Source organism: Papaver somniferum, chromosome 7, assembly GCF_003573695.1.
Source record: "Papaver somniferum cultivar HN1 chromosome 7, ASM357369v1, whole genome shotgun sequence".
Lineage (NCBI taxonomy): Eukaryota > Viridiplantae > Streptophyta > Magnoliopsida > Ranunculales > Papaveraceae > Papaver > Papaver somniferum.
Genome location: NC_039364.1, coordinates 27,598,046 through 27,607,635, shown reverse-complemented (window position 1 = coordinate 27,607,635; position 9,590 = coordinate 27,598,046). Strand labels below are relative to the sequence as shown.

General features: G+C 38.3%; 2 protein-coding genes across 3 annotated transcripts; one reads left to right on the top strand and one right to left on the bottom strand.

The window, feature by feature from the left end:
- Positions 1-2,098: 2,098 nt before the first annotated feature.
- LOC113296793 (receptor like protein kinase S.2-like) lies at positions 2,099-5,021 on the top strand. Its single transcript, XM_026545131.1, has one exon. It carries the CDS (start codon positions 2,282-2,284, stop codon positions 4,754-4,756), a length of 2,475 nt encoding a protein of 824 aa, XP_026400916.1. The 5' UTR covers positions 2,099-2,281; the 3' UTR covers positions 4,757-5,021.
- A 47-nt stretch (positions 5,022-5,068) lies between these two features.
- On the bottom strand, positions 5,069-8,171 carry LOC113296794 (probable calcium-binding protein CML22). 2 transcript variants are annotated; one of them, XM_026545132.1, is made up of 5 exons: positions 7,980-8,171; positions 6,397-6,645; positions 6,050-6,276; positions 5,790-5,964; positions 5,069-5,482 (listed from the first exon to the last, which is right to left on the bottom strand). In XM_026545132.1, the coding sequence occupies exons 1-5, from the start codon at positions 8,008-8,010 to the stop codon at positions 5,373-5,375; spliced, it is 792 nt and encodes a 263-aa protein (XP_026400917.1). In that variant the 5' UTR covers positions 8,011-8,171; the 3' UTR covers positions 5,069-5,372. The 2 variants fall into 2 exon arrangements, with proteins under 2 accessions (XP_026400917.1, XP_026400918.1); XM_026545133.1 differs by lacking the exon at positions 7,980-8,171 and adding an exon at positions 7,151-7,178.
- Between the last annotated feature and the right edge of the window lie 1,419 nt (positions 8,172-9,590).

The following is a 9,590-nucleotide window of genomic DNA, read 5'->3' as shown; positions in this document are numbered from 1 at the left end:
AGGATAATTGAAGGATTATGTAAGTACCTCAATTTTTCTTTAATGTTTTCTTTCTTCTATTTTGATCTCTTTCTTTCTTTCTCTAAATTTTTACTTTCATTTTTTCCCAGTATGTCGTGGAAAAGAGAATTATGAAGCAGAGTTTGGAAGACTTTGGAAGCACGAATCGGTTTTCCAGATCCTGAAGACTTATCAACCTGATTACAACCCTGCGGTGAATAATGATGATGGAGTCGGTACTTCCACTCAACCTACTCAACCTACTCAACAGACTCAAGCTACTCAAGAAAATGAAGATGATAATATGGATGAAGATTTGGAAAATATGGCAAGGTTTGGTAGCACTTCATCTACTCATAATTCTGAAACCTCGGACATATCAAAAAGAAGACGCTATTTCGAACAAACAGATGACGTTAGAAGTGGAGGGAGAGATCAAGCAAAGAAAAGGGCTCGTGAGGCTAAAGCATCGCAGAAATCAGATGAAAAAAATGGATAAACTCATCGAACTTCTTGAAAACGCACAAGCACAAAGAGCGGCCAAGTATGAAACAGAGGAAGAGTATTTGAAGAAGAACATGGAAAACTCTTCAGTCTTGGCACAAACGCAGCAAAGAGAATTGGACATGAAAATTCTACGACAATCCTTGGATGAATTACAGGAATGGGAGAAGCCCGTCTACAAAATATCGAAGAACGAAATTTTGGCCCGTCATGGAATGCCACTTATCCCCTAAATTAAAGTGATATATTAGTAGTAATTTAAGTTATTTAGAAGTAGGATTTCAATTTCAATGTACTCTTTTATTCGGTTATATTAGTGGCAGTGGTGGGTGGTTATTTAGAAGGAGGATTTTAATTAATAGTAATAGTATGAATTGAATGCACAATCACCACCCACCACTCCCACTTCTACTCAACAGTTTGGTCGGTTTCCCCATATTAAATGTAGATGGCTCCGCCAGTTGTAAAATCAATCAAGACTCACGTGTTTATACAAAATCCGTCGATTTGTTCGGCCATTTTTCTTGTGGCAACAATAGCAAGATAAGCTAGAAGTGAGATCAAAAAAATCTTCGAAAGAGACTGAAATGAAATTTGATGAGCGTTTTTGTGCTTGGCAGTTGTATCGTGATGTACCCCGTTAATCTAACAGAAGGCGTCCAGTCTATCGAGTTTCAAACTTTATGTCGCTGTACTGCGTGTAGTATAGTGGTGAAGGAAAGAAAAGCATTTACCAAAGTAGTACAACAACTCCGACTACATAAAAGCCAAACAACCTACGAAAATATGGTTCGGCAAGAAAATTTGGCAACCAGTAAGGCGCTTAGCCATGAATAGAAAATTGCTTAATCAAGAAAATTCTAGGTAAATTTTGTCGTATGTGCAAATCCATGACTCCACGACTGTTCAATGTGATCAGCAGGATATTTCTTTTGGTTAAGTAGTTAACGTTTAGTGTTCTTCGAGTTCTGCAGATCCCGTACCTTCGTTGCCTCATGTTCTAGATCTCATTCCGAAAATAAGCTCGGCCGTTCGAAAATCAGCATATATAGAACCAAAATATTCTTGTACTGCGGATATGCAAGAATTTTGACCTGCCGTGGCTGTCCACTCAATAGTACAAATTTACCAAGTCCACACATTCTAACACGAGTCCTTCTAGATGCCAGAGTTTTCTCCCACGGAAATTCTGACCGCGAAAAATATATGCGCGGCGCCGGCTTTCCAAAAACAGTCAGATATAATGACACATACACCGCGGGATATCCACAGTTCAGCTTAATGACAAGGTGGGAACTCGGAAATGTACACCTTCAATAATGCCAGGTCTACAACAGATAAAGCCATTCTTTCTAATATTTTTCTAAGGGACCAGAAAAAGCAAGGAAATGGTGTCTCATCATGCAGAACATGACAAATCTTAAACCTACTTTTCTTTTTGCCAAGTCGTTTGGTTTTCTCACCTGCACAATGTCCAAATGGCAGGATTTCAGTGGTTATGCAAAGACTCTGATTAATGATAGGCTCATTAAGTGCTTATATTATCTAGTGTCCGTCCACCCAAGAATCTAATAATCTTCTTCTTTTCTTGCTTCTAATCACATCTTTTTTTTTTTAGACGGCAAAAGTCAATAATCCTACCGAACACAGTTTTGAATAAGAGCATAATATACAAACCAAACTATTCCCACTTCTTGCACCATAAATTTCAACCATCTCTAGCTATCTTCTGTTGTTCTTTGTTCATTTTTCATCTGTTGCAGTCTCTGCTCATGAGATGCAGCTAACTCATCTTTGTTTCATGTTACCTGTTGATCTCGACGAAATCGAGCAAAATGATCCAAGACAGGTACCAGGAACCGTAAACAAAGAAGTTGATATGGAGAAGGAAAAGGAAAATCGGCGTCGTTACCATCATTTCATTGCTTTCATCCGTAAATCGCTTGAACGTTTCTGTAACCATAGATGGGTTGGGTTCTGCAGAGATTTTCCGCAACAGCATAAGCAGAATTACGCGGAAACTTTTCAGGATATTTCTGGAATCTTATTGTCAGATAAGTTGAACAACAACAATCCAAGAATTTTCAGTTATTCTGAGCTTTATATTGGTACTAATGGATTCAGTGAAGATGAAATTCTTGGAAGCGGTGGTTCTGGTAGGGTGTACAGAGCAGTTTTGCCTAGTGATGGAACTATTGTTGCAGTGAAATGTGTTGTAGAGAAAGGAGATAAAATTGAGAAGACATTTGCTGCAGAATTAATGTCTGTTGCGCAGCTTCGCCACCGGAATCTTGTCAAGCTGCGTGGATGGTGTGTTTATGAGAATCAGTTATTGCTAGTTTATGATTATATGCCTAATAGAAGTCTTGATCGAGTACTCTTCAAGCAACAAGAAAAGACAGGAATTGCACCTTTGAGTTGGGAAATCCGGTGGAAAATCATATCTGGTCTGGCAGGTGCTTTGTTTTATTTACATGAGCAGTTGGAGACTCAGATAATTCACCGTGACATCAAAACGAGTAACGTGATGCTTGATTCACATTATAACGCGCGGCTTGGTGACTTTGGCTTGGCTAGATGGCTCGATCATGAAATCCAACTCCCTACCTCATTGCCTACGCCTACGTTGAGTACAAGAAGTCAAAAGTTTCGTTTAGCTGAAACAACTAGAATTGGTGGAACAATTGGTTACCTGTCACCTGAGAGCTTCCAGAGAAATACAATGGCAACAGCAAAATCTGATGTGTTCAGCTTTGGAATTGTTGCGCTGGAGGTTGCATCTGGACGTCGAGCGGTGGATCTTGCATATCCGGATGAACAAATAGTTTTGCTGGACTGGGTAAGGAAGCTTTCTGATGAAGGAATGTGTCTGAAAGCCAGAGATCTGAGGTTGCCAGAAGGATCTTATAAGAGTTCTGATATTGAGCGGCTTATGCATCTTGGTCTGTTATGCTCACTGAATTCTCCACAACTGCGACCCACCATGAAATGGGTAGTAGAAGCACTTTCAAGCAATTTTGTCGGTGAGTTACCAGCCCTCCCATCATTTCAGTCACACCCTTTTTATATCTCTTTGTCCTCTGCAACCACCACTGCCACCAGAACAACCATATCATCAATATCTGCCGCATCAAATTCATCCATTTACTTCACTGCCACTGAAGACACCATGTTTTTGACTGCTGAAAATGGGGAAAGCAAAAGCAGATCTGACGAACGTGTGAAGACAATCCTATCAGTTGATACACCACGAGAGATATCTTATAAGGAACTTGTTTCTGCCACAAATAACTTTTCAGAAGATCGGAGAGTCGCAGAGCTGGATTTTGGAACAGCTTACCATGCCTATTTAGACAATCACCACCATGTCTTGGTAAAACGTCTGGGGATGAAGACATGTCCAGCTCTGCGGTCTCGCTTCTCTGATGAACTTCGGAATCTGACAAGGCTTAGACATCGTAACCTTGTTCAGCTCCGTGGATGGTGCACAGAACAAGGAGAAATGCTGGTAGTCTATGATTACTCGGCATGTCAGCTTTTAAGCCATCTTCTCTTTCAACACCGTCAGGAGAACACAAATCTGGCTTTAAAGTGGAGTCATCGGTACAAGATAATGAAGTCACTTGCATCAGCCATCCTTTATCTTCATGAGGAATGGGATGAGCAGGTCATTCATAAGAACATCACTTCTTCAGCAATTATCCTTGATCAGAACATGAACCCGCGTCTAAGTTGCTTTGCCTTAGCTGAATTCCTGGCCAGAAATGAGCATGGCCCCCATGTCATTATTGACCCTAAGAAATCAGTTCAAGGGATCTTTGGTTATATGTCACCGGAGTATATTCAAACTGCAGAAGCAAAGACCTCCACTGATGTATATAGCTTCGGAGTGGTGGTGCTTGAGGTGGTGAGTGGAAGAATGGCAGTTGACTTCCGCCGACCTGAAGTGTTACTAGTAAAGAAGGTCCATGAATTCGAGAATCAGCAAAGGTCCCTATTAGAACTAGTTGATGGGAGACTAGATGGAAACTATGATCACAAAGAGCTGGCGAGGCTGGTAAGATTGGGAAAGGCTTGCACAAATTCAAACCCAGAATTGCGGCCAAGCATGAGGCAGATTGTAAGTATACTTGATGGAAATGACTCGCTGTTAAAAGAAGTGCAAAGACCGGAAAATCCGGAAGAATGGCGGAACCAGAATGGCCGTTCTTTATCATTGATCAGAAGAATCCAAGCACTTGGAATACAATGAACATCCAAACAGATAAACTGATAACAAAGGTACAAATCTACAGATCAAGACTCCTATAGTTTTTTTTCCTATTATAAGTAACAGTTTTGTAAAGAAAACAGCACTACTTTTCTTTCTTTTTTTTGTTATGTTTTAGCTGTATATTGTGTGACCAGTTGAGAGATGTGTAATATAGGATTCTGGAGATTTAACTACTACAGGTTTAACTAATATGTTAGCAGGGTAAGAGTTATGTATGTGAATAGTAGTTCTATTTGGTTATGAATTTCAAATTCCAGTGTGTTTTGGATGTATAGTTGTGATGCAAAAGACTGAATTGAAAGAACATATTTCACACTTCTCACCTGTCGTTACACATTTCATAAGAATTCCCTATAGAGAACTGAAGATAAATAGATGCGGGGATAAAAATTACATCAATACCAGTCACAAACTTGCAATCTACTAGAATGTCAAACGACGACATTACTTTCAAGACAGCAAGAAACCAAGTCAATTCAAGCCAACAGGATAAGAAGTTTGGATTCCACATACAATTTCAGGATTTTAGTGTCACCTCTCCAAGTTACTTGCTCTGCTACACTGATGTCCAATTTCCCCATCTTCAACAGACCAGTCACAATATGCGTTCCTTCTCGTCATCAGCATCAATCCCTACCCAATTGGTCAATGCAAAGAGGAATTCCTTGAAGCTGACTTTTCCACTGTTGCTCCAGTCCATTTCTTCTGCATTAGCAATAGGGAGAAACACGGAAAGAATTTGTTTCGTTAAAAAATATTGAAGGGAAAGTCATGAGCACCATAACATCACCACCTAAGCTCTTTAAACTACGTGCAGATGATTCAAGGGCTGATTTTTAACAAGAGTGTTCTTAGATGGAGTAAAAACTTTTACAACAGGCTGATATCCAGTAAGGTTGATAGTTTCACCAGAATCAGACATCATTTCAACAGGGAGCCTAAACAGCAGCGAAAATGCCGACTTTAAATAATACTATAATAGTAGTATAAAAGGGGGGATGTTGGAACATACTGAACCGATTTCTGGAAATGCGTCCAGGGGATTTTTCCCAAGGAGAGGCCTCGTTGAGTGCCATTACCATCTCTTCCTTGTTCAGTTTCCCATCACCATTCTTATCAAGAAACATAAATGCTTCAACAATCGTATCAAAGGTGGCCTCCAGTTCAGGAGATCCCGTCCTTGAAATCTGGAGATGAAAAGAAGACAAAGTCACCAACAATCAGCAAGAATCTTGTAAACATGAAACCAAGAAGAAGAAAAAGTGTTATTACTGGATTGGAGATTGTTGTGGGTACAGAATGAGAATTGTCTGGAGAGTCCATCAGAAGATAGATGAGACATAGAAGAACCACAAACTCATTCAGCTGTATTCCTTCAATTCCATCCACATCACAAGCCTGGAAAAGATCTTCTATTTCTCTCTCGGTCAGATGGAGTTGCAGTTTGTTTAAGCATTTCTTTAGCTCCTCGTGATCAATTGTTCCATTTGAATCCTCGTCTAAACAAATAAAATATGTGAAAAGTAAAAGGCCTGTGCTTGTCCATTAACTCTTTCAGAAAAGTGAAAAATTGAAGAATAATATGGCAAATGAACAAAATAAACACTAGCGAGATTCACCATATTGATCAAAAACACTCTTGATGTTCTTTAATCCTTCTTTGAACTTCGGAAACTTCAAGATTATGCTATTAATTGACTTAAAAGTGTTAGGTTCAGAAGAGCCTCTTTTCTTGATGGCCTCCACCATTTTCTTTTCAAGCTTTGGATTTAGCCTCTTATACTTGCTAGATGTATTGCAACGACAAAGCATGCCTTGGACTTTGTCAGAGAAAAAAGACTTCAAAGAGGAACATAAGCAACAGGAACCTGAAATGACATGTGAAGGAGTTATGATAGAGACCATTAAATCGGTTGAACGATAATTTTGGGGCAAGGATCGAAATATTGTGAAGGTGTGGATATCATAGCTACCCTCAAATTTCAACTCATTTCACAGAGCAAAAATCTTTACGGAGCACTTGATTATAGCTAATACACGAAACTCCTTGATTCATACGAAATAGGCAATGATTGCATGTGTTATTCTCCTAATGCAATTGAATGGATGTTGTTAATGCTACACAACAACTGTAACTTGAACTAGAGAGTCCTTAATATGCAATACTTACTCCACCGGTACCAAGTTAGCCCATGAATAACTGTAAACTGCAACATTCCAAAGCACACCCCTAATAACCTGAGAAACTTCTCACAGTGGTCTAGAATCTATTGCATTCTCCCACATCAACTGGGAAGCTCTAACATTTCCTAAGATTTTTCCGTAGACAGATGAAGGATTCTTAGCTTATGCTATGGAAAAGGAACCACTTACAGCTATTTTCCATTAGGAACGTGCTGCGATCTTTCTAATGCATATGTCGACAAAAATGACAAGTCCAACATCGAAAAGAATGACTGCCTCCATAAATAGAAGAGGATAACCTATGGAAACAATTGGTGAGATAACCTTGTCATGTCATGGTCGAAAAGTTGGTCCTACAGCTCTCTTATAATCATGAAATCCAAAATGTTAGAGACATCAATCTTTCGCACTAATAGAGCATGATTCTTGATGAGATCATAAAATTGAGGATGAGATCAAAAAGAATTAGCAAAAGGTTGAAATTCGGAAAAATGATCTAAACGGTGATAAGAAATCCTCACTAAGAATCCGCCTTTGGATCCTCTACCAGGTAAGCCCAGACAGAGTTGATGCATACTTTGGTCACGATTTCACCAAGAAAAAAGGTGTACACACAAAATAAGGCTAGAAATTTCTCAATTTTCACATCCATCAAAAACCCTATCACATCATCATCATTATTCAGACAATCAAGATCATTTTTTGAGTAATTGGAAGCAAACCCATTGATATATATTTCATGCAAATCAAAATTTGACAGTAGGAGTCCGGAAATACAAAATCATACATACTACTCCAATATTAGTAAACCCTACCAATACCATGATAAAGGTACTAAATTTTCAGTATTGATTTCAAATTAGTTAAATTTCAACCCCCACGAAATTGATCTTTTTCAGTACCCAGAGTGAACAGTAATTCAAAAACTGGTTTCTATGAATTGAATTCTTATAAAAAGAAAGAAAAGGGTTCACTGTAACAATGAAAAGAAAACAGAAAAGACAGAAAGAAAGCTTGCCTGGTGATTCTTTCATGGCGTCTGATTTCATCCAAGTATAAAATCTGTCACAGTATGTATCAACAAGTGGAAAGAGAGAGAGGGTGTGGTGGAATGGAGTGGAGTGGAGAGGATACTCGAGTATTAACTATTAAGTAGAGAAAGTGAGAGAGCAAATGAGGAAAAAGAAGATGGACGACAAAGAGAATAGGGAAAGTGGGTTGGTATACAATAACTGAATAAGCAAGACTGTAGGAGTATCTTTGGTGGTGGTGGTCACAATTTTTCTCATAAAGAGGACACATGCTCACTTCTCACATACAGTACCATCATTTCAATGAATATCCGCTGGTCTCTGTTTTGGTCCTTTACATGGGCACATTTTTTAGGTTGCATGGTGCTAGACTTGTTTGTTTTTTTTTTTTTTTCTTTCTTTTAGGAAAAGAGGCACAGCCTCATATATTAACAGTGATAGTGATACAGCGAGTCAACTCGTTTACAGGACTGACCAGGAGATTAAAAACAAACCTAGATTCATCGAGCAAACAACAAACACATTTTACAATGATACATAAACTGTTTTCAAGATGACATCTAACCATCCCATTCCGATTCATAAGTAACAAGACTAGTTTAAATGGCCTGATCTGGATTAAGAGTATCACATCCAAATCATTATACAAATCTACATGTAGTAGAGATGTTAGGATCAAAAGATCCAACCATTTCTCAAGGTTTTCTTTAAATCTATAGTAACACAGTTGATAATGGAGTAACATGATCCATAGATCCGACCAATAATCAACCTCTTTTCCAAACATACAATTATACATGTAACACAAATAACTGAAATCTACTATCCTAGGGCTGAATCGGACTGGATCGGTCTGAAGCGAACTCGGTCTTTTGAATCTCTGTGTTGTTGGTGTCTTTAGTGTTTTTGTTGCTGCAGGTGTCTTAGGATAAGCCTTTTCTGCTGGTGTTGGAGATCGTTTGATGTTGTTGCTGGTATGCTTGATTATCTTCATAAAGTTGAAGACTAGATCTAAAAAAGCAAAAAGAAAAACAAACCTAACTAAATTCTTAATACAAAAAAAGAAAAAGCATAACACGGGTTAGTAAGCTGGAGATTGAAGATGGATGAGAGATTAGATTATACTTGTTTGTTTTTTCCCATTTGGCTATATCATGACAACCTCATTTCCGGTGCACAAAAACGAAAATTACTTTCATAAGTTTTGAGATTAGGTTTTCAATATCCGTAAACAAAAAATGAGTTTTAAGATATTCACAAAAGTCTTTCTAATTTATCTTCTTAATTGTTCTTTGTACATCACTCACTGTTTGTTGTTCCTTTTTAGTCGACGTCGCTCACATAACCTTCTTAATAGCTCGTGTTTCTGCCTTTTTTGGAGAGAAATTCTTTCTATATCACTCAGTATCACGATTTTTTTTCTTTTTTAATCCGCGTCGTTCACAGAGCCTCCTTAATAATACACAAAATTGGTTAAAAAGACCAAAATCAACAATTCCTGGGTGAAAAGAACATTTAGATTTTGATACTGTTTAAATGGGAAAAAATGTAAACAGTTTCATCCTACCCACTTTCAAATACTTTTTCTTATTTTTGAT